Raw genomic sequence first — 26027 nt, 5'->3', positions numbered from 1 at the left:
ATCAAAATGCTCCATATACTGAAAAAACTGTTCCTCAGGATCAACAGCGATGTTAACATGGTCCATTTAATTTAACATTTTCGTTACTGAAGTACTGTACTTCTTTATGTTCTTCTTTCCAATACAATTACACTAATATCACTGGGTTGACAGCAACCCCCAAAACACCAAAAGGAATTCAGTTGTAACATTCTATCCTACCTGTTAGTATATCAGTCTCCCCCCACCCCCACCCCACTGCCAACTTTACTCACATTGAAGTCAAAGGAACATCTCATTGAGGAAGTATTACTCAATCTGAGTAGCAGGGCAGCAAAGTCAGGCACTTTATTCAAATACCCCTCCCCTTCTCTCATTAAAAACTTTATACAACATTTAGCAAATCAGATACTCAGCTGGTATTAATGAATGTAGATCCACTGAAGTCTGGGGATTTGGACCAGTATTTTTTCCATTTGATTAATTCTGACTTTATTGAGTGGGCCCAGGAATCACAGATCCAGCCCACAGATTCCAGGTTCTGAGGCAGCTCTTCAGCCGGTATCAATCGGTGTAACCCATCGAAGTGATTTACTCCAGCTGAGATTGTGGCCTTATGTTTTTCTCACCATGAAGGACTAACCTGCTTGATAAACCTTTCATGTATAACACATTTAACATTTGTTTATTGGATGCCAAAACAGCATATTTTCAGAATGTTAAACAGAAAGGTTGGACTCTGATTTTTTTTTCATTTAAACTTTTGTAAAATGCTTGTGTCTTTGATGGTTCAGTAGTTACCATTTGCAGCTTTCTGTGGTCATCCAAATAGAAATTTTTCATCGCTGTTCTCTTTTTCTGGTACCAGGCTGACTGAAAGATTGTTGTAAACCAATCTATGGTTCAGCATGGCACCTATATTAAGGAATTGCAACTGATTGGCAGAACTACTAAACTGGGCACTTGGGTAAGCAGCACGTTGTAATTTAGTTTTACAATCTTCATGTACCATGTGAAGAATAGCTGTCTATCCAAGTAGCAAAAAACAGACATTGTGACCACATGGTGCCTGAATCCTTTCTGCTAGAGTTTAAAGATTAAGTTCTTCTCTCAGTTACCATACATTCATGTAAATCAAGAGACTCCACTGATGTCAATGAAATTGTTCTAGATTAACACTGATAAACTAAAATCAGAATTTGGCATGCAATATATGTTTTAAAATCTCTGTGTGCAAAATACAATACACATACATAATCATTCATTATTTTAGCATCCATTTGTAAAGTGCCTGGTAAGGTCAATTGTAAGTAAGCTCTGCCAGTACAAAACAAGAACAAAAATAAATAGCAATTAAAATAAAAATACTTTGCATTACTATAGTGCCTTTCATCAGAGGACCTCAAAATGCTTTTACAAACATTCACTAATTAAGCCACACAATCTCTCTATGAGGTAGGGCACCATCTCATTCAAAATTAAATTGCATCTGAAGTTTAAATGTACCAACTGTTAAAGTACACACACAAACTTTACATAGATCGAGACCAGAAGTATACCACCACTCGCTGAAAATGCCTGGGGAATTCAGGTAAGGGAATCTAATTAACTCACTGGTAATTTGGTCAAGAAGCTGGGGTTCACACCACTATATTTGAGAAAAGTATTATGAAAATAACATATTGCCTGCTAAGGAGACAATGTGGTCCACTGCCTGGGTCACTGAACTGTGCTTATTCCCAGCTCTGCCAGTAGTCTGCTGTGTGTGACTTTAGGCAAGTTCTTCCACTCTATATCCCTTAGATATCTCATCTGTAAAATGGAGACAATGGCACTTACCTCTTTTGTAAAGCCCTTTGAGATTCACAAATGAAAAGCATCAAATAAACTCTATGTATTTTTATTAATTATTATGGTGGTAAAGGAATGTTCAAGAGACAAATATGTAGCTGTTTAATAGTCAACTATTTACAATACAGATATGAATTTAGTTGCCTAGATAATCAAAGTTAGAGGTCCAAATATATGACATTGTACTGGTACAATGAAAAGAACAGAGAGAACGCGTGCCAAACTCATCCCCTGTGTAGGTCCATTGACTTAATTTGGTCCTTTGAGTTTTCAAATGTTAGAATGTACAAAATACATGTCTTTGTATGAAGGATTTGCTAGATCTTGCCGAGAATTTCATTAATATGCACTGTGAAAAAGAAGACTACAGGAACAAAGCACTTTTGAGTCTCTGTCGAGTAATAACTAGAAAGGTGCTCTATAAAATTGGTCACATTTTGATCATTAAAACTTTGAAGGGTTTCCCAAACAACCTGATCATTCTAAATTGTATCTATAACATATTCTGGTTATTTCAGCTACTCCCCGTAACTGAGATCTTCAATGTAATATTTCCCTCACTTTAACCCCTTTTATCCTACTCTTATTCCCCAAAGTACCCAAGCAATAACTGGTAACCAGAAATAATTCAGCTGCAGGTTTCTCAACAGAAGAGCCACGTATCTATCAGCTTGATATATTGTCTTTAAGATGCAATGTTGCTCAAAAAGCTCCCCTCAAGCTTTAATATCACTCTCAGGGGGCAACCACTCCATTTGCAATCTACTGAATCAACATCTTGTCCAGTAAATCCTAACTAGACCTGGTTAAAAAAAAATGATGCTTCATCTACAAAAAGAGAGTTTAAAGGATGGGAAAAAATCTTTAATTACTTCTCTACCGTAACTATTTTGTTGTGAGAGCAAATGGAGAAAGAATTATGCATAATAAATGGTTTAAACTGGCAATACCACCAGTTTTGGGAGAAAATGTGGACTAGGCAATAAGATACAGGCAGATGAGCCAAGAGAGGCATTCTGTTCCCAGCTCTGTCAATGACTTGCTGAATTGCCTTTGAAAAGTCACTTAACATCTGTGCCTCAGTTTCCTCAACAAAAAAGGAGCTAATGATAGTTCTAAGATTTTCAAAGATGACTAAGGATAAAAAACCTTTATACGGTGGCCGCACCATAAATGTTTCCTCTATTTCGAAAGACTCTACTACTTTGAGAGATATTTACCAATCACAAGAGTATTTCCATCGTACATAGGGCAATCTCTCTCAAAAACACAAGAAACTTTTAAAGTGCAGTCACCAAAAGTGATCATTATTATTTGAATGATAAAGTATTATATCCATTAAATGGGTCTGCATTATTCTACGCTTCAGTACAATGCCACATAACTTAATGAGAGCAAGAACAGGCTGAAGGGCTAAATTCTAATCTCTATTAAATGGGTGTAAATTCAGAGTAATTCCAGTAAAGTTACCCTAGATTTACAGTGGTTGTAACTGAGATCAGAACTGGTCCTCACCCTGGTATAGCCATACTATCTGCAGAAGGCAAACACAAGAGTTTATAACTATGCAAATGTAATTCCAATAGTATGCCACATCTGCACATGGAAAATATTTAAAAATAGCACAGGTGCTGCATTTGCTTTTTATCTAAATGTTTTCCTTACACATGTGTGCATGCAAACTATAACAGCAGACATTTAACTACTGGGGAAGGAATTGGCTCTTCACAGTTTGTGCCATAAGATTGAGGAGCTATTGCAATGATAACGTCATTTCTGCCAGTCTGTCTTTGGATGAATGTCTTCTTAAGTCATGTTCACTCTTGCCCTTTTCCAGGTCTAATTCACACACTTCATTTCTTTATTTCACTGCATTGTTGTTTAGCCACCTCTGATTCATTTTCTCTTAGGTATCCATTCTAAGACCATGTTATTCAAGTCACTTTTTCTGGCAATATGTTCTGCACCTTGACATTTGTTTCTCTTCTTTTTCCTCAAGCATGCCTGTTACCTTGGTGTTTGTCCTGTCCACATAATTCCTATCATTGCTTTCTCCATAATTCTCGGTATAGGCACATGTTTTTGTTTCATTTACTCAGTGAGCGACCATGTTGCTGGGCCATATGTCATCACTAGAAGGGCACGGTAGTTATAAACCTTTATCTATTGCCAACACAGAAGATTGCTTTTTCTGTGTCTCATCTTCACAGGTGTACTAGAGTCATTCTAGTTTCTCTTTTAACTCCTTCAGTAAGAACATCTCACTTATTCAATGTATAATACACACAGCCATTATTCTTGGGTTTTTCTTTTCAGTTATGTACCCAAGCATCTTATCCTGTCTTCAACGTCACTATTGCACAACATCCATCCTACACTTTGTAGGTCTCAGAGTTGATCTCTGCTATGCTGACATATTGTTTGAAAAAGATGGGCTTGCTGGCCATTCACAGTTGATAATAATTCCTCTTTTCTTGCTCAGGTTTGGAAGTCTTCACTGAGATGCACCTTTCCTTCTGATTTAGTCATCTGCCTGTTCTTTTGTTGGCATTTTGTGGAGGTCGTTAGTAGCAGTTCTGCCACTGGGACACTGACCCTACTCAGAATTTTTTTTTTTGAAATTTTATTTTAATCCTTACATCTGTCTTTATCCCAATTTTATGTGTAATTCATAGCTGTTAATCTAAGATCATAATGCATTCATCTGCATGCAGCAATAGCTATTCCAGTATCCCAAGTTGTATAGTACAACTTTAATAGGCAAGGCAAAAAAGCACCAGCAATAGGACTTTAACAAGGCTTTGTTCAATGGCCTAGTGGCCACAGTGAAAAATTGAAGGAGAGTTTTAAGTCAGCCCTCTTGTGGGGCCTGAATTCAGTGGAGTCATCGGTTTAAGAAAGAACAAAATTAGAGCTGATTTTTTTCGTACAATCTTAACTGTATTCAGGGCATCAGCTTCTGAAGTGAATGGAAGTGTAATAGATTGCCTCTTTCCTAAAGCATTAATTACCCCATACTGAAGTCAAGGTTATAGGAGCGCATGTAAGATTTGTGTCCTGTGCCTTATGTTGATTTAAGAAGAGAGCACAGCCACACTACTTCAGTCAAGTTATATAGAAGTTTATCCACACTACCCAACTTGAACTTCTGTTAAACTACAGAAGATATAAAAGAATGCCAAAAGGCAATTAGTTGACTGATTAATGATTATAAATACCTGTCAGAGACACAATGGATGGAATGTATAACTGCCCAGTAAAACCAATTATTTGTCATGATGTTTAAAAGGATACCCAGCCAGTACTATCACATAGTAAAGCTACTTAAAAAACTTTCCCCACATACAATATTCATTTGGGTGTCACAAGTCATTCTAAAACTACAGGTGAATAAAAGTGCTCTACCAGTAATTATAAAAATATAGGGCTGGACGGACCTTGCGAGGTGACCTAGTTCATAAAACCCCTCCTTCCATGGTAAGCCAGGAAAAGTATGCTTAATCAATACTTCCAATTACTTTGCTCTATGCACAACTTCAACACCCTGTGCCAAGTAGCTGTATGGGATGACGGAATCCTTTCCATTCCCCACATAAAAGCTATGTTTACACTACCGCCAGATCGATGCTCTGGCTATCAATGCACCGGGGGGGTTGATTTAGTGGGCATAGTGAAGACCCACTAAATCGATGGCAGAGCATTCTCCAGTTGATCCTGGTTCTCCACCAGGAACAAGAAGAGTACGGCAAGTCGACAGGACAGTATCTCCTGTCAACCTAGCACAGTGTAGACACCACAGTAAGTTGACCTAAACTCCGTCGACTCCAGCTACATTATTCATGTAACCGGAGTTGCGTTACTTAAGTTGACTTACCGTGATAGTGTAGACATAGCCAAAGTCTTGCAAACAACATAACCACACCTTTTCACTACCTCGGAGAGTGCTCGTGGCAGAAGAAGGGACAGGATTCTGCCCATCTATTGTGTGTGTATTATCTCCAGGGTTTTTATGAACGGTCTTAAGAAGGGAACCTCAGGGCTGAAATTCTCATTTGTTATACTTTTTGGGGGTACAATATCTTATTTGGATTTCTTTGAAGATCAAGAGATCTACAGTCTGAACATTTTCTGTTGGGGCAGTGAATATATCAGGGAATTGAAAGCAGCCTACAGAGCCTTTAACTCTAGGTTGTTGGTTCAAATCTAGCCTATGGTAGTAACAAACAAAACCATTACCACTTGATGATAGTTTTAATGGGAACATTAGCTTCAGTTGGTTGTCCCTGGTATGTGTCTTAAGAGGTATGATAAAGTAGGGCAAATAGATTTGCACTGTGATTAGTTCAGTACTAATTTTTTTTATCTAAACCTCTTTAAAGCAATGTATTGCTTTGAGGCTTCTGTAAAAGCTTTACAGTAATATTGCACCTAACAGCTGGAGTAAAATACTGCCCTTATGGGTAGGATCCATGCTTGAAGGCGTGGCCAAGGAAAACAGTTTTGACAAGAGCACAGGTCAGGTAAGCATATTGCACACTTACTGCTTCTTTGAAAAGCTAGGGTATACTGAAGGTGACTGCAGGACTCGTGGTCACTCGATCACACCCCATCCAGCCATGATGTGCCTGACACCATGACATGCAATTTACACCCTTATCATTCTTTCCCCACCTGCTGAGTGGGAAAGAAAGTTTTCCTACATTTTCTACTCCCAGTAGGGATGGTGTCCCTAGCCTCTGTTTGCCAGAAGCTGGGAATGGGCAACAGAGAACGGATCACTTGTTGATTAACTGTTCTGTTCATTTCCTCTGGGGCACCTGGCATTGGCCACTGTTGGAAGGCAGGATACTGAGCTAGATGGACCTTTGGTCTGACCCAATATGGCCATTATGTTCTTAGCAATTTATCCACGCAACACAATAGGATTTGGTCCTTATTAAATTCTTTTATATATTATAAAGGTATAGATTTATGAAAGGAAAATATTTAAAGCTCACCGAGTCCTACTTATCATATTTAAACCTGAATTCTTGCATTAGTGATAGTTTTTTCTGGTTAATTGTTGTGCATAGATTATTAAGGTCATAACATGGCTCATGCAAAGTCAATTTCACAAAGACGGTCATATACGGCATAGCTGTCCTCATAGGTTGGTTAAAAACAGAGTTATGGTAGCTTCTTGAAATGCATAAAACAAGCACATACTGTAACTCAACTGAAAACTACACATCAGAATTCTTCTTCCCCATAATGGTTGAATTTCTCTTTCCAAAGATGCTCCCTTTACACATTCATAAATACACTAATAATTTACAAGAGCAGGAAGTTCTCTCTCTTCTCCTTTTGTATTTACATGTATGGGCATTTGCTCTACAACTTCACCTGAAAGCAAACTATTTACTGTTTTCATTTAATTGAATGCTGCAGTGTGTTGCGGTTTACAAATGAAAAAGATAGAGAAAACAAATATCTTACATTTTCACTAAAAAGGAACGACATGGCCCATTGTTTATATTAATAACCAAAACATGCCACAGACCAGACATGTTGCTAAGGATCAGATTCTACCATCCTTAACAACATTGAGTAATAGTTTCCAATGAGGCTACTTACAGAACAAGGTATACTCAACATGGTAGTGTAGCAGAATCTGGCCCTTAAAAACCAGTCACAGTTTTGGACTGGATTCTGATACTGCTACTCATATCAACTAGCATCCTACTCCATTAATAGTCTCATATAGATGATATCCCTACTACTCATGGGAGTGAAGTGCTACTTTGTGCGAGTAAGCGTAGCAGAATCTGTCCCACTGTTACTAAACAAAAAGAGAGGTGTTTGTCAGTTAATCTCACCTTTTTATCATCCATAGAATAAGAGGCCAGTTACCTAAGTTTAGCTGGCTATCGTTCACGAAGGATCCAATAACTAACGTGAGAAATGACTGCTAAGTATGCACTGTGCAAATAGAGAAAGATCTGGACTACAAGTTCAAAACTAGTCTAACTCCTTTACATTCTTTTAGCTTCAGCACAGCTAGTAAAACATATTTGTAACCAAAAAAAATCTATTGACTTTGACCCTTTTTTCTGTTTGCAAACTTTCTGCAAACAGATAATTCTTTTTAAAAAAGTATTATTTGGGGTGTTGAATCTCTCAGGGAGAAGACTGAGGGCCCTGCAGGGAGAAAGATAAAGTGGGAGATAAGCTGGAGACACAAAGATATAAACCAATTTTATTAGCTGTCTAGTGAATTTTACAATCAATTCTGTCTTCTCACATTCACATCAAGTAACTGAGTGTACACATGGTGGCCAAGTGTGAACATACACAATGGGAATCATGCACAATGTGAACATACTCATTTGCACACAAATGCCTTCCTCAAACATTCAGGGGGGAAAAAAAATCCCCCCCCCCCCACCAAAAAAGTTTGCTTGAATATTCACACAGGGGAGGGAGGAGATAAGGGAAGCTGAAGATGATGACATAGAAAGACAGTCTTGTGGCTAAGGGGATCTGGGTTCAGTTCCTGCCTCTGCCACAGACTGCTTGTATCAACTCTGGGCAAGTCACAAAGGCCCCCATCCCATAAACCTTTATGTGCTTAAACATAATCATGTGGATACTGTCCATAGAACTACTTAGGTGCTGAAAGTTAAGTACATGGGTAAGGGTTTTCAGGACCAAGGTTTTGTTTCTCTATACTTTAGATCCTCATTTGTTAAATAAGGTTAACAATACTACTTCTTTTCTCCCAATTGTCATTTGTCTTGTCCACTTAGATTGTGAGCTTTTCAGGGGAGGGGCTCTCTTTTAATATGTGTAATGTGCATCATACACATCACACTAGGGCTTTGGCTCTTGAGTCTCAAGGTGCTACTGTAATAAAATAAATAAAGGCAGTTTGGCTTCACTATAATTCAGATTCTGTGAACATGTGAATGAATAAGCTTTTCCATTGTTTACTCAAGTTTAGTACTCTGTGAGAAGTACAGAGAATTAGACCATGAGATAACATACATACCAATTTCCTTAATCTTCTGGAGTTTATTTGGGTAAAGTAAATTTTTGGTGTATAGCAACAACAACAACTTGTTCTTGGGTTTGGTGCATAAGAAAATTTATACTGAAAAGCACCATAAAGACAAAGGGGTACATTCCCAATGAATGCATGAGGTTTTAGCCATTCCCTTCCTATCTACCTTACAGTTTAAGGGCCCAGCACCGCAGCATCAAAACATCTTCTGTGGTCATAAATTGGTATAACTTGGTTCCCATTGGACTTCATGGGGGTCTTTACCTCCTTTCCTTTCCCTGGTTATAGGAAGCTTTATCCATTTAATAGAAATGCAAATCACGCACCTGAAAACTGCATATATAATTCTTTGAAAATTTACCCCTGAATGGTTTAGTAGTGTCTTGTAAATCTTTACTTTCTGTAAATCTCCTTTTAGTTACAACTGCATTTTAGCAAATAGCAGCTAAGAAATTATCTTACTACTTTCTTCAGCTAAACTCTATTTTTTAGTATTAAGAAGAATATCATTTCCTGCTTACCAGAGGTGAATGGGACTGAAAACAAACCCATCAAAGCAACAATATTAAGTGGAAATGCTAGTTTGTGCATTATCTTAACCTACTGCCTTCAATTCTCTATAAAGCATACACCCTTTGAAGTAGCCAGTACACTCTAGTTTACAAAAGAAAACGACAGAGTATGGCAGGTCCAGACAAAATACCAAAAATGATTGTATATTTTATTAAAAGCCTATTTTTTTCTCTCTCTCTTTTTTTTTTAAAAAGAAAAGTCTAATTTGGTTGTTGTTCCCTTAGGTACACAGTACACAGTTCATAATTCATTTGATATAAAATGTCAGTTTAGATTCTTGCACTTCTTTGATAAATGAGAAAAAACATGTACATTTCAATTTCCGTCTACACAGTTCTACCAGCAAACCAGGCCCCCCACTCCCATTGTGCTGCTCAAAGACCTTTGTGTTCAATTAAACATCAAGATTCAGAAACTTTAGGGAACTATATTTCCAAGACATCCAGCACAAATATGAGAGACTGGGAAAAAAGGTAATGATTTTCCTACCAGGTAAAGTGATCTCTCCCAAAAAGCATCTTTGATCCCTGAATTAGTTTTCAGTTATTATTTAATATATCACAACTGTTAGCAGCTTTCTTTACATTCATATATAAAGTGATATAGTCAGCTCCACAAAGAGCAAACCACCACATTCCGTGGCTTTTCCCCTTCTAAACATTTGCTTGTGCCTCTATACCCACAAGTGCTAATGGGGAAAATGTGTGCATATCACAGGAAGTGGGGGGAACTAATCTAATGGAATCAGCGATCATTCATACTGTAGAGCAGATTTGCCTACATCACCCAAGCCTGTCATTGACTGGCTCGCTGAATTAACAATAGAAGATCTACATGCAAACAGTAGGATCAGGTCTTTAGTTGTAGTAGGCAGGGCCGGCTCCAGACCCCAGCGCGCCAAGCGTGCACTTGGGGCAGCATGCCGCGGGGCGGGGTCTGCCTGTCGCCAGGAGGGCGGCAGGCGGCTCCGGTGGACCTCCCACAGGTGTGCCTGCGGAGGGTCCGCTGGTCCCGCGGCTCCAGTGGACCTCCCGCAGGCATGGCTGCGGATGCTCCACCGGAGCCATGGGACCAGTGGACCCTCCGCAGGCACGTCTGCAGGAGGTCCACTGGAGCCGCGGGACCGGCGACCACCAGAGCGCCCCCCGCGGCGTGCCGCCGTGCTTGGGGCGGCGAAATTACTAGAGCCGCCCTGGTAGTAGGAAATTATTACAATTAGAAAAATAGCAAAACACAATGTCTATGTAATTATTAGTTATTTTCTCATGTAATAAGTGAGATCCAGCCTGATAAACCCAAACAGTCAAATTTACAGAGTAAACAAGAATTCTTATCACTTTTCAAAACTGCCAACTACTATGCTATGGCTGTCACGTCACATTACAAGCTGGTATCATAGTGACAGTATCCATAAATTAATACATATTAGAAAACAGCCAATTTATTACCAGATTCTGAAACTTACTCACACTGAGAAATAATTCATTTGATTGGCAGTATGAGTAAGGGTATGTCTACACTACGAAATTAGGTCGATTTTATAGAAGCTGATTTTTATAAATCAATTTTATACAGTTGATTGCGTAGGTCCACACTAAGCGCATTAAGTCAGCGGAGTGCATCCTCACTACCGTGACTAGCATCGACTTACGGAGCGGTGCACTGTGGGTAGCTATCCCACAGTTCTCGCAGTCTCCGCTGCCCATTGGAATTCTGGGTTAAGCTCCAAATGCCTACTGGGGCAAAAACATTGTCACAGGTGGTTTTGAGTATATGTTGTCAGTCACCCCTCCCTCCATGAAAGCAATGGCAGACAATCGTTTTGTGCCTTTTTTCCTGGGTTACCCATGCAGACGCCATACCATGGCAAGCATGGAGCCCACTCAGCTCACCATCACCACTACTCTTGCATCAGAGAGGCTTTGAAAACCAGTTTCATGTCTGGCCAGGCTTCGGTGTGACAGTTGTGTGTGTTTCTCCTTGATGCAAACTCATCTGCTTTGTTGATTTTAATTCCCTGTAAGCCAAACACCCTCTCCCCTTTGAAATAAAGTAACTATTTGTGATGGGTTGGATCACAAAAACCCCCTTGGGAGCTTCTACCTGATGTGCCAAGACTACCTCTGCCCCTGCTTTCCCTGCCAGGTCGGGACCCCAGCACCCTGTCTTGCTGAGCCGGACACTCCCGTCTGCTCCAACATAGACCCAGGGTCTGAATTACTTGCTCCAAAGCTGCAGGTTTACCTGAAAGCAGCTAACAGGAGTGTTCTTGTCTTTAACACCCAGATGCCCAACTCCCAATGGGGTCTAAACCCAAATAAATCCATTTTACCCTGTATACAGCTTATGCAGGGTAAACTCATAAACTGTTCGCCCTCTACAACCCTAACAGAGATATGCACGGCAGTTTGCTTCCCCAGGTATTAATACATACTCTGAGTTAATTAATAAGTAAAAAGTGATTTTATTAAATACAGAAAGTGGATTTAAGTGGTTCCAAGTAGTAACAGACAGAACAAAGTAAGTCATCAAGCAAAATAAAACAAAATGTGCAAATCTATGTCTAATCAAACTGAATACAGATAATCTCACCCTCAGAGATGCTTCAGTAAGTTTTTTCCTCAGGCTGGACTCCTTCCAGGCCTGGGCACAATTCTTTCCCCTGGTACAGCTCTTGGTGGTAGCTAGGGGATTCTTCATGATGGCTCCTCTCCTGCTTTGTTCCGTTCCACCTCTTTATATCTCTTTTGCATAAGGCGGGAATCCTTTGTCCCTCTCTGGGCTCCCACCCCCTCCATCTCAATAGAAAGACACCAGGTTAAAGATAGGTTCCAGTTCAGGTGACATGATCACATGTCACTGCAAGACTTCATTACCTACTTGCCAGCACACACGTATACAAGAAGACTTACAAGTAAAACAGAGCCATCTGCAGATAATTGTCCTGGTTAATGGGAGTCATCAAGATTCCAAACCACCATTAATGGCCCACACTTTGCATAATTACAATAGGCCCTCAGTTATATTTCATATTTCTAGTTTCAGATACAAGGGTGGTACATTTAGACAAATAGGATGATCACACTCAGTAGAGTATAAGCTTTGTAATGATACCTTACAAGAGACCTTTTGCATGAAGCATATTCCAGTTACATTATATATATATTCACTCATTAGCATACTTTTATAAAATCATATAGACTGCAGCATCACACTATTGTTTTGAAACCATGCATTCTTTATTAATTAAAAATAAATTAGATAACGGACAAGGTAGCCCAGGTGGGGTGGGGGGGGAGGGAAGGACAAGGCCACATTGCTTATTGTAGCCACACTAAAAATCAAACTGTTTGAATGACAGCCTTCTGTTGCTTGGGCCATCCTCCGAAGTGGAGTGGCTGGGTGCCCGGAGCCTTCTTGGGCATCTGGGTGAAGAGGCTATGGAACATGGGGAGGAGGGTAGGTGGTTATACAGTGGATGCAGTGGGGATCTGTGCTCTTGTTGGCTTTCCTGCAGCTCCAACAGATGCTTCATCATGTCCATTTGCTCCCCCATTAGCCTCAGCATCGCATCCTACCTCTGCTCTTCATGCTTACTTCATTATTTCCTGGCCTCTACAACTGAATGCCTCCATGCATTAAGCTGTGCCCTATCAGTGCGGGAGGACTGCATGAGCTTGGAAAACATGTAATCGCAAGTGTGTTTTTTTGCCTTCTAATCTGAGATAACCTCAAGGACAGAGATGATAGGGGGAGCGTAGAAACATTCTACGTTCTATGATTCTGGGGGGACTGCATGGTCACCTGTGCTGCTGAGTTCGCCACGCTGACCAAACAGGAAATGAAATTCAAAAGTTCCCAGGGCTTTTTCTGTGTATCTGGCTAGTGCATCAGAGTTCAAAGTGCTGACCAGAGTGGTCACAATGGAGTACTCTGGGATAGCTCCCGGAGGCCAAATTTGACCCAGCAAAGTCGATTTTAGCGCTACTCCCCTCACCGGGGAGGAGTACAGAAGTTGATTTTAAGAGCCCTTTAGGTCAACGGAACAGGGTTGGTTGTGTGGACGCTTTCATTTTTAAATTGACCTAATGAGGCTAAATTCAACCTAACCCTGTACTGTAGACCAGGTCTAAGATGTTACTTGCTCTGAGCAAAGGTATCAGAATCTGGTCCATAGGTAAAGAAGTTGCAAGGTAGCTTTGCAGCACTGAGGTGCAATCAGGGTTGCATCAATATCTAATAATAATAATGCTGAATAAAGAAAAATAGTTCTTCTTAGCTATGATCCCAAGGGAAATAATCTGTGTCAAATTCAGGGCTAGATAACCCAGAGAAAAGGGGAACCAGGAAGCAGACTGTGATGCAGTCATAATCCAGTTTCTGGTCTTCTCCTGGGGCAGAAGAACTAGGCTTGCTCAGTACAATTGAGCCTACAATGCTTTCTATTCATTGATCTCAATACAATTATTAAATATGATATTCACTTTTTGATATACACTCTGTTGTTAAAGACATATTACAAATACACCGTATATTCATTAATGCACTGTTGGCACCAGATCCACAGCTGATGCTAACTACCATAGCTCCATTTGAGGTGTGGTATGCACTCAATGGATACCGTTGCACTCAATGTATACCGTTGAGGATCTGCCCCTCAATTTCTTGACTACCAAGGACTTGCTGAGCCATTACAAACATTGAATCTATCTCCCCTTGTAAGTATTCTCACACTTCTTATCAAACTGTCCGTACTGGGCTATCTTGATTATCAATTCAAAAGTTTTTTTTTCCTTACTTAATTGGCTTCTTAGAGTTGGTACGGTAACTCCCACCTTTTCATGCTCTCTGTATGTGTATATATATCTCCTCACTATACGTTCCATTCCATGCATCAGAAGAAGTGGGCTGTAGCCCACGAAAGCTTATGCTCAAATACATTTGTTAGTCTCTAAGGTGCCACAAGTACTCCTGTTCTTTTTGCGGATACAGACTAACATGGCTGCTACTCTGAAACCTGTCAAAAAGGACTTGCTCGTTTCTTGTAAAAAATTGGCTGGCCTAGCCTAACTGATTGTAACACTTAGTTTCACTGTTGCATATATTCAAGTCCAAGCTAAGTTGGCTGTGTTTTGCCCAGCATCCCAAAACATACGCAGAGGCAGTACTGCCAACTCTGCATATAAAAATGACAGCATATTAAGTGATGGAAAGGAAGACTCATGAAAACACTCATTCCAGTTTTCTTCAAGAAGTTTAAAAGGCAATTAGTATTTCCTTTTTTTAAACCAAGAGATCATGCCATTGACTTTAAGGAGTAAGCTTTCAAAACCACTGTGTAGGTTTTTAGCAGCCTGACTCATACTAAAATCAACAGGAGTTGCCTGGCTGAGTTTGGAGATATACCAATTTCCTAGAACTGGAAGGGACCTTGAAAGGTCATTGAGAAGCCCCCTGCCTTCACTAGCAGGACCAATTTTTGCCCCAGATTTCTAAGGGTACGTCTACACTTACCGTCCCGGTCGACGCGGTGAGTTCGACTTCTCGGAGTTCAAACTATCGCGTCTGATCTAGACGCGATAGTTCGAACTCCGGAAGCGCCGCGGTCAACTCCGGTACTCCACCACTGCAAACGGCGGTGGCGGAGTCGACCTTGGAGCCACGGAGTTCGACCCCACCGCGTCTGGACGGGTGAGTAGTTCGAATTAGGGTACTTCGAATTCAGCTACGCTATTCACGTAGCTGAATTTGCGTACCCTAATTCGAACCCCCTTTTTAGTGTAGACCAGGCCTAAGTGGCCTCCTCAAGGATTGAGCTCACAACCCTGGGTTTAGCAGGCCAATGCTCAAACCACTGAGCCATCCCTCTCCCATCATGAGTGATTAAGATAATAACTTCAGTGGGAAGCCATCCCTTGACCAGATCCTTTTTAAGGAGGTTTTTTTTTGTTTGTGTCAGAGGGAGAGGTCAGGGGCTGCACACAGACACAAGTTACAGACAGAAGTGTAATACACATGTATGTGTACACAATCACGTAGACACAGAAAGAAAGTCATAGTGAGAAGAAAAAAAACGGCATGGGGGTTAGTATCCAATGCTATTGGCAGGACTCACAAAGAACTCGACTGCAACCTTAACCTCCGAAGTAAGGACCAGTGAGTGTATAACTGTGTTTTGTCATGAGCAGACCAGAGAATGCACTGTGGCACAGACAGTCTGAGGTTCTCCACCGATTTCCCCTTGCTTTGAGAAAGGAGTAAGTTATTTCACCTCTTGTCATGGAGCAGCTTACTCTCACCTGTGTGCCCTGCCAGTTACTCTAAGAATTGCACTGAGGAAGCTCCTTCACGAGCAGAGAGATAATGATAAATTAAGTAGGGAGAGGTCAATATCCAATGACAGATGTGACTCCAAAATAAAGAAATATCTTTTTAAAAATAGTATGAATTCTGAAGAGACTTAAGAACCAAATGAAAGTTAAAGATAGGATCAGATGTATTTTTAAACTAAACAAAATGCCAGCCATATTGGGGCTATTTTAATCAGAAAGGAAAGATATAAAGGCAAGAATACTTTTATGGCAATGATTCTTAAGGAACAATGTCTCTCTATTTATCCCCTGGTGAAGAGGGAAAAAAATAGTGGTTTTGATTTCTCCCCTTCCTTCTCTTCTTGCCCTCAGGAAGCTCGTAAGAGAGTCCCTTAATTTCTTTTCCCCCCTACGTAAACCACATGAGATTATGTAAACCTGTTAGGCTGGCAGAACTTTGCTGGAGGCTGGTAGAATCCACTGTAAGCAGAGGAATTTCAAAGCTTCCTCTACTGCGCTCAGTAACACAAAGTTGGTGCTTTAGTCAAATGTTTTATAAGTAGCATAACTTCTACAATCACACTGCTTTAATGCAGGAAGTACAAAAAGTAAATGACAAAAAACAGAAATTGGCCTTGACTTCCAGTTTATGAAAATGCCATTTTGTTGTGGAAACCTCAGAAGTGCTGTCCAAAATAAAATAAAAGGAGCTTTGTAGAAAAGGGCTAAAATCATACTACCGCAGCAACATAAAAAATAGGTTCCCAACCCCCACAACTTGTATATATGTGAAACAGCTGAAAAGACAAAATTCATGATGTGATTTCTCACACATCTTCTGTATATTTTCACTAGGAATGTAAATATCTTTATTGTAGAATGTATCACAAAGCACGACGACTTTATTAGGAGTTCTTAACAGTCTTGGTAAGAATGACACTGAATGGAAATACAGTACACAAATAGGCTCGGATTATATATAAATTGCATACATCATCTAAATTGTGCACTTGTTTTATACACAGTTAAATAGGACTGACAAGAAGTTTATATGGTGAGAGGTTGTCATTTTAAAACACCATCTGCTGCTAAATCCCACAACAGCCTGGTTTCCATATTTTCTATATATTTTTCTGTGTTCCTATACCAGTTTCTAGTTCTCTAGCACTAAATATATTCTGATGTAGTTTGTCTGCAAGACTATGCAGCACTTAAGACTCAAGCTAATGACTAAAGTTTTGCAGAGATCTAGAGTGAGCCCCCTGCACCTAGCTACAGCTAAGCCACCCAATTCACCATAGGCTAGGGGAATCATTTGGTAACCATATCAGTTTTTGGGTTAATTGTACCTTTATAATGTACTATCTTGAGCTGTTTGATGTGTTGTCTCATCTGCATTCTCAAATCCAGTACAAATATCAGGGCCGCCCAGGGGAGGGGGGGGGCAAGTGAGACAATTTGCCCCAAGGCCCCCCAAGACAATGTTCCGGACACGGCCCCGCCTTCCCCCATCCCCGGGCGCCTCAGTGCGCCGCGTACAGGAGCAGCCCTGGACAAAGTCCATATTAACCCAGTCAGGGCCTGTGTTGGGTACACACTCCATCATACTCATGAACATCTGTTTCACTGAAAACCTTCCATCCAGCTCTAGTGGCTTCCCTTTCCTCTTTCACATGGAACAAGAGCAACAACCAGGAGCACAGAAGCCTAGGGGGTTCCTTCCACAAAGCAGCTGGCCTCCCCTCCTCTGTCCACATGGAGTACAGCACCAGCAGCCAGGAAGAGCCTTCACAGACTCCTGAATCATCCACTCCACTCCACTCTGGAATTTCCCTCCTCATTTGCGGTCTTGCCGTTGACGGTTGATGGCCCTTCATCCTGCCCCTCTCTCACCACAGATACCGAGCATCTCTCCAGGCTCACTCTGCCTCTCAACTGTGATCTCACTCCTCTACCCGCTTCCTTCCTCTCACCCCTCTACGTCCTTCCTGCTCAGTTTCCCTGTCTCACTCCAACAATCCTTTCCTCTCTCACACTTCAACTCTAAGTGTCCTGAAAAAAACAAAGAACACAACATCTAAAACTAAGTGTTTGTAAATAAATAAAACAAACATACAAAAATAGGACACAGGTCTGGCACAAGGAGAATATCTGCCATCACCCTGATCATTTTGCGCAGATGTTATTTATTATAATTATTTGTTATTTTTATTATATTTTATTTACTGAAACCCCTCCAGCGCATCATCAGGGCTCTACAACCCATCCTGGACAATGATCCCACACTTTCACAGGCCTTAGGTGGCAGGCCAGTCCTCGCCCACAGACAACCTGCCAACCTGAAGCATATTCTCACCAGTAACTGCACACCGCACCATAGTAACTCTAACTCAGGAACCAATCCATGCAACAAACCTCGATGCCAACTCTGCCCAAATATCTACACCAGCGACACCATCACAGGACCTAACCAGATCAGCCACACCATCACCGGTTCATTCACCTGCACGTCTACCAATGTAATATATGCCATCATATGCCAGCAATGCCCCTCTGCTATGTACATCGGCCAAACTGGACAGTCTCTAAGGAAAAGGATAAATGGACACAAATCAGATATTAGGAATGGCAATATTAAAAAACCTGTAGGAGAACACTTCAACCTCCCTGGCCACACAATAGCAGATCTTAAGGTGGCCATCCTGCAGCAAAAAAACTTCAGGACCAGATTTCAAAGAGAAACTGCTGAGCTCCAGTTCATCTGCAAATTTGACACCATCAGCTCAGGATTAAACAAAGACTGTGAATGGCTTGCCAACTACAGAACCAGTTTCTCCTCCCTTGGTTTTCACTCAACTGCCAGAACAGGGCCTCATCCTCCCTGATTGAACTAACCTCGTTATCTCTAGCTTGCTTCTTGCTTGCATATATAAACTTACCCCTGGAAATTTCCACTACTTGCATCCGAAGAAGTGGGTATTCACCCACGAAAGCTCATGCTGCAAAACATCTGTTAGTCTATAAGGTGCCACAGGATTCTTTGCTATTTTTATTATAGTTTCAGCTAGAGGCGCCAACTGGGCATTGTACAATTGTATATTAGCAGAGAATCTTTGCTTACAATCCAAATAGACAAGGCAACTGAAAAATGAGAGCATGGAAGTATTATTGTCTCCATTTTACAAATACAGTATATTGTAATCCCTTCCACAACACTTCAACTGTTTTTGTCTAACTGGATTGGAAGCTCTTTGCACCAGTGAATGTATGCATATTCCTCTCTGTTTGTACACACACCTAGTGCAATGTCACCCTGATACTGATAGAGGTCTTTGGGTGCTACCATTTTACAAATAAATCATAATTATTAATAAATGCATACTATGTAAAGAGGATTTTGTTTGCAGTTTATATGTTGTATTCTTTGATATCATTTTCAAACCTTAAATGGATTTAGCTAATTCCAATAATTTTAAAACAATTTTATTTCCAGCATTTTTTATTAGCTTAAAACCTCGAACTGGTGCTGAGGCTTGTTAACATAGTACCTTTTACAACTTCTACCAAAGCAGTTTAGGATAAGATAAATAGAATGAATTTATTCTTTTTGGGAAAATATAAAACTCAGAAGAAATCTGTTTCTACCTCTGCGGTATGAAATTTGTCACTAATCATTTTAAACTATGCCCTTTTATGCTTCTTCTGTCTCTTTTCGCTTTCTGTGCAGTTCTTTGATGTAACAAAGACAGTTTCAGACAAGATTTCAGTTCATCTGGAAAAAAAAAGCTTTAAGTCTTGAGGCAAAATGCAGTGTATTTAAAATTTATACACTCCATAATGCCTTTGTTCTGAACTTGAACATCCTGCAAAACTTCTCTGCTTTCTTTGCCTTCCAACTCTAAGATAATTTGTTCTCCTGGTTTCAGCTTATTATTATGCAAAAGTGACTTTAACTCGTGGTTCCATCATTTAACTACATGCACAGTCATGGCTGACCCTTTCTGATCAATTGCCAATCCATACAGGTTTGACTGATAAAAGAGCCAATTAGATTTAAGCAAATTAAGGGACATCACCAATGTCAACCACTTATTAAACTGAATGCTGAATTCCATGCATACAAAACACTAATGCACCAAGTCCCATTAAGAGTTGAAATCCTAACCCCATTAGTAACTCCGGACCGCTACAGGGTAAGGGTCAAAAGAAAGTTTCATATTTATGGATTAACATTTGGATTCAATTTTTATTTTATTTTTTAATTCTTTTCCAAGAACTCTTGAACCTGAATTGCAATTCTAGTCAAGCACTTATATAAAATATATTCTTTATTTCTGAGAGGTTTTTTTTTTTAGAGTTGAATTTAAGCATTGCAACTCGGTTTGGTATTTTAAGTAAATTCAAGGAACTGCATTCCCAGAAATTAAGATGATACATTTTCTTAAGCAACTGATAAGACCAATATGCATAATAGTACATGGCTTAATAAAGTAGAATATATTTCAAACAAAAATCAAAGAAAACAAAGACACCTTGTCTGAAAATTAGTGAATCAACTGAAAAAATACCCACTATTTAATAGTATTGATTTGTTGTGACTATTAAGATGGAATTCTCATTTGTTCTCTACCTTTCCACCTGATTTATGGCCTTTTATCATACTCTATAATGTATTCTCCATAGTGCATATTTTTGAACAGTAGAGTTTTTTTGCTCCTTGAAAAGTTATTGCTACCATTTTGGACCCACTAAAAGACCATAATTAATCTTTATATATTTAGGTCTCAACCCCCACACATTACTAAATACTATAAAACTTGTAGTGTTCAAGAGACCACCCTCCCTTTTTAGGCAATCGTTTGTCCAAAAAAACCCCTCTCCCTCTCCAAGAATCTCCAGCTGTATTAAGTATAACTCTTCACCATCTTTGCTACACATCACTTAATCAAGCAATTGTCACTCCCTTGTGTGATGAGTTACAACAGGTGGCTCTGTATTCCTGATCACACTTTTTAAACACTTCAGGATGAAACAATGCTTCTGTCACTATTTGCCACTGATGTAGTCTTAAATTTCATTGATCAAGAACCATGGAGGTTAAAAGATGAAGTCTAAGATAGGGTCAAATTCTACTATCATGTGCACAGTTCAAGGACATGCCTGGGTATAAATCACCAGAATCTGACCCACAGCTTTTAGCTATAACCATGCAGAATCAATCCTGTAGCCTTGTTTCATTCCTTGGGGTCAAGCAAAACTCCCACTGATATCCATGAGTGAAATCCCGGCCCCTACGAAGTCAATGGCAAAATTTCCACTGATTTCAATGGGGCCAGTATGCCACCCAATAACTTCAATGTACAGGATTTGTCCCACTGATAAATAACTATTACACTTAGAATATAGAATTATGAATTAGAATGTTATTACACTCAAATTAAACAGCGATTATAATAAAACATAATGGAAAGGTAAATATGGATTATAGAATGTCATATATAACAGTACTTCTCTCACATGCACTGATTCATTTATTATTCATTTCAGTATGGCTCACAGTCCACTGGAAAATGGTATGGAAGATTTCTTTAATAACTCTCAGTGCTAATTTAATTCTACTTAAACACACATATTCTAGTGAATGCCACATGCTTTTCAGCATGATTTTATGTGTAAATCAGGATAATATGTTTTCAGATCATTAAGTAAAAGGAAGCATGAACTAAAACCTATTTAATCAATGAGGTATTGCCTTTAAACTACCACAAGGTCATAAAAAAGATAATTTCAAAGCTATAAGTTTCCTAATTGTAATCAACAACAATCTAATGATGAAAGAAAGTATATCCTAATGGCTATCATAAACTTGTGCACATCCTTGCCTATCTTCAGAGATCCTGTATCTTTTCATTTTATAAAACTGTCAGCACCAAGTTTCTGATTCCTTCCTTCAAAACTGAACAATCACACACAGATTAGATGTGATGTTAATGGATAGCTGCAATAAACAATTTATCTCAGATTTAGTTTATTATAATAAAACTATATTTTTGATCCTCTTTTCCTGTTTGAGAATTGTCCACACACAGTTTACAATTTTCCCTTAGTCAAAGTTATCTGCACATTTGTCTACAAATAATTTTTGGTCAGTACATTGTTTGCAAATATATTGTTGTGAGTATTATTTGATATTTGTGTTATCTTGGCTAATTTTGACTGTATATGTAGGTTCCCTGGCATTGTTCCTGGTCCTTTGCTCCATAAATATACTACTAAGGATCAGCTTGTTGTTTAGCTCTCATTATAGGTTCACAATTCACTTTTAGGAATATTCACTTATGTTTCACTGTTTCTGCAAACATTCCTGCTAGAAAATTCATTCATTAGACTATTCATGTAAAGACAATACAAAAGGGACACAAACCCATCTGATGTGAGTTCAAGCTTTTATTTCAGTGAGTATGCAGATAAAATGTTTGCAGGTATTTGTTCAGCTCTGGTATGAAGCATATTTCAAATCCTTCTTGATAGATAACTTACCAAAAGTGGACTAGATCCTCACCTGGTGTAAATTAGCATAGTTCCATTGATTTCAGGAGATCTACACCAATCTGTGATTCCAGCCTGCTGCTGAAACTGAACTTTACTATTAACACACCAACCACTTCAAAATATATCCAATAAATACTGTTCTTGTGTATAGCTTACACTTTCTATACAGAATCAGATTATCCTCTGCAGTGTGTGCACCTATCTAGGTTCTTGTATCAGACTAACCTATCACTAGGCTAGCTGAGTGCCTCTCACAAACAAACAAAAACTGCAGGACATTTCACATTCACACACACAAACTTACGGATATCTACTTCTGCCTTCATATCTTACAGTTTTTAAGATATGCAATAGGTTGTATTAGAACAGGGCCGGCCCACAACATTTTTGCGCCTGAGGCGGGGAGCTAAAATGATGCCCCCATACCTCCTCGCTTGAGCCAAAATTTTGAAAGGTCTCAATTCTGCCTTCCTCCAGCACAGCACTCCACCATCTCTGTGCATCTAGAGCAGAGAGAATACATATGCACCAGCAGCAGACACAATTTTCTACACTCTGGGTCCTAGTGGTGCCCCCCCCACAGTCTGGCACCTGAGGTGACCGCCTCAGTTCGCCTCATGGTAAGGCCAACCATGTATTAGAAGCTGAACCCAACAGTTTTGCAAGTAACAGTTGCTAACGCAGACGTTCCTCTGAACGTCAAATACTCAGTTGCAATAATAAACAATGTGTTCACTAGAATAACACAGAATAACATAATAGTATATCTGTAACATGCAGAGCAACAGAACTTTTTTTCTACTTACCCCCTGGAGGCATGGCTAGTGTTATGGGATCACTTATCACGCTGCCTTGGCTATTGGAAGCATTTACTTGGATAGTGTAGTTAGCAAATGGAATCAGTCCTCTAATGGGCACCCATAGGTTGGATTCTTTGCTGCTGTGTAAGATCTTTGTGCCATTTACAATAGTGTAATTAGCATTAGCTGTTAAAAACAAAAAGGCGGGGAGAACAATAGTTAAGTTTTGTACCTTCTGCAATTCCTATTCTTTATGGACCAAGTTCTGATGCTACTGGTGTCAATGGGGATTTTGCCATTGACTTCAATGGGAGGAAGCGATGACCCCATTTGAACATTTAATATTTTTGCCCAATTTTTTCCTTTCTTCATGAACAGTTTGTGGTATTTGCAAGGTACCAAAAGAATAAAATCATAAGAACTAACAGTATATGTACAGAAACGGATTGCTATAGGCTGAAAACATGGGCCAACATCTGGGAGTCATTAGTGTTCTGACAGCTGCTTCAGAACTGTTCAAATGAGCAGGATCATTCAAAAAGTTAGGGATGCAATCTTGGTCCCATAGAAGTCAATAGCAAAATTCTCATTGACTTAATGGGGTCAGGATTTCTGCCTAGAAATGTGTACTTCCATCAAAGCAGTAGATCACTCCCATTTACATATGTGAGAATGACAAATGTTGGTTGAAAAGTACCTGGGCTTAAATGTGATCTTGGACCTAATGAAGGGGGAAGAAAGATTGACAGCATTCTATTTTATGAAGTATCCAAAGAGGCCTACAGGCTTTCAGTTGAACTGGGAGATTGGGATGACTAAGTCCCCTAGGCGTCTTGGAAAATCCAACCCTTTCATATGCCCCAAAACCCCTGAGGAAAGAGAAGAGAATAGGGAATTTGCACTTGGGTATCTGAGGGCAAAACTGGGCTAATTTACTGTCCAGTGTTTTGAACATGTAAAGTGCTATACGGGTGATAATACTACCATCATCAACATCGCCTATTAAAGTCAATGTGAATTTTGCATAAAAATCAGTGGTAGCATCACAGAAGTGTTCAAATGCCACGGTGACAGGTATCTGATTAGATAGAATATCTAATAGCTGAATGGAAAGATGTAGGATTTTAAAATATCTGGAACAAAGGCAATATGAGTTGTAATTCTCAAAAGCAGTGGATTTAGTTCTCCAGTCTGAGTCCACTGCAAAATCAAAATACAATAGATACACATATTTCAAAATAATAATAATATAACCAAATTCTGTTCTAGTTACACCTTTCTGAACACTCACTGGGCTCCATTTTTCTTTGTGCATTTTTAATATGCATTGTTAAAACTGAGCACATTGTTAAGCCTGAAGCAGTTTTTCAAACACCACTTTCAATAGCACTTCCAACACATTCACTTACATCCTCACACAGGCCAGCGCATGCTATAAGTGTTCTCTCTATGCAGCCATCATACTCTGATTTGGTGATTCTTGCAAACATTTTGTAATTCACTTATTTTAAAGGTATTGGCCCCAAATTGCAGCCATGCAACTTTCTTGATGTCAACAGAATTGCATGGATGGAATTTAGGGCATGGTTTTGATTATTCCATAGCTAAAGTATTGTAAATTTACTTCCTCTTGTGTTTTAACTTTTAGTCTTGCATTCCTTTTTTCAGTCTCCACTGAAGTCCAATTTATCTGTTGGCCAAATTCTGCCTCCATTACAATACCACTAAGCAATACAGTGTAACATAGGGACAGATGCTGATCTCATTTACACTAGCATAAATTCAAGTAACTTCACTGAAGTTAATACATTTAATCTGGATTACATCAGTGGAACTGAGAACAGAACTATGCCAATAGACCCTATTTTACATGCTGTAATGAGGGACGCATTTTCTCTCATGCAAGAAAACTGGCGTAACACCTTTTCACATTCCACAAAAGGTATAGATAAACGCCTGCAAAGGTAGCATTATTCACCTGAGACCATCCTTATGCAACCTCACACATTCTACTCCTTCTAGACAGGAATTGTGCATGGCCCTTCTTGATCTGGGTGTCTGTATATGCATCTCAAACCCCTATATGCCTCTCAGTGAAGCAGTCTCTCTTTCTATTTGTGCTTTCACTACTGTTTTATGAATAAGAGTGAAAGCACAGAAAACACAGTAAAGTGCAAACACCAACTCCATATATACATACAAGCCCCAATTTATGTAGTCTACCTAAGGGCTTGTCTAGGCTATGGTAAAAGGTATATATTTAAAACCTGCTAGTGAAAATGTTCTAATTAATAAGTTTTAAATACCTAATGTACACAAAGCATGATGTATTTTAACACATTAGACCTTTGTATTGTAACACGGGCTCCCCAAGGTTCACTTCACTCAATTAATGTGTTAAAATGTATCTTGCCCAGTTTACACTAGGGTTTTTAAATGTGTTAACACCTTTCATGCTAGACTATACAAGCCCTAGATGAACACACATGATTTCCCTGCCCACTTGTTTGTGTTCCTTATTTTTTAAATCTCTTTCCAGATAGGTAACAAGCAATATTATCTTATTTTTAAAAATGCAGTTTAGGGGGAAAAAATCGACAAGGCAACACTTTGTTCTAAGTTGTCAGGATAACAGCATTAATACACAGTAATTATACAATTAGTTGTAACATTAAGTTCTAGTTATAGCAGAATGATTACTCGGCAATTATAAGAAGTATATAATTACTCGATAATTATGAGAAGTATGTAATTATATAACCATTTTATTCAGCTCAAAAATGAACTTGCACATTTACAATGAGTTAGACAACACAGCAATTCAGATTCTTCACTGCTTTATATATTTATAAACTGAAGAGCACCGACCATTTTCCTAACACAGACCAAGAGTTTCTTATTGCCATTCACAGCCAAGCTACT

At 39.4% G+C, this 26027-nt stretch overlaps 1 protein-coding gene across 1 annotated transcript in view; it reads right to left on the bottom strand.

The window, feature by feature from the left end:
• The window catches only part of USH2A (usherin), a 624012-nt gene that overhangs the window by 193145 nt on the left and 404840 nt on the right, over positions 1-26027 (bottom strand). Inside the window, exon 39 of the mRNA XM_045011456.1 lies at positions 23112-23291. Coding sequence (XP_044867391.1) covers positions 23112-23291 — 180 coding nt within the window. The remainder of the gene's footprint in view (positions 1-23111; positions 23292-26027) is intronic.

The sequence above is a fragment of the Mauremys mutica genome, chromosome 3, assembly GCF_020497125.1.
Source record: "Mauremys mutica isolate MM-2020 ecotype Southern chromosome 3, ASM2049712v1, whole genome shotgun sequence".
NCBI lineage: Eukaryota > Metazoa > Chordata > Testudines > Geoemydidae > Mauremys > Mauremys mutica.
The sequence above is the reverse complement of the archived record's forward strand: the minus strand, read 5'-3'. Positions and strand labels throughout refer to the sequence as shown.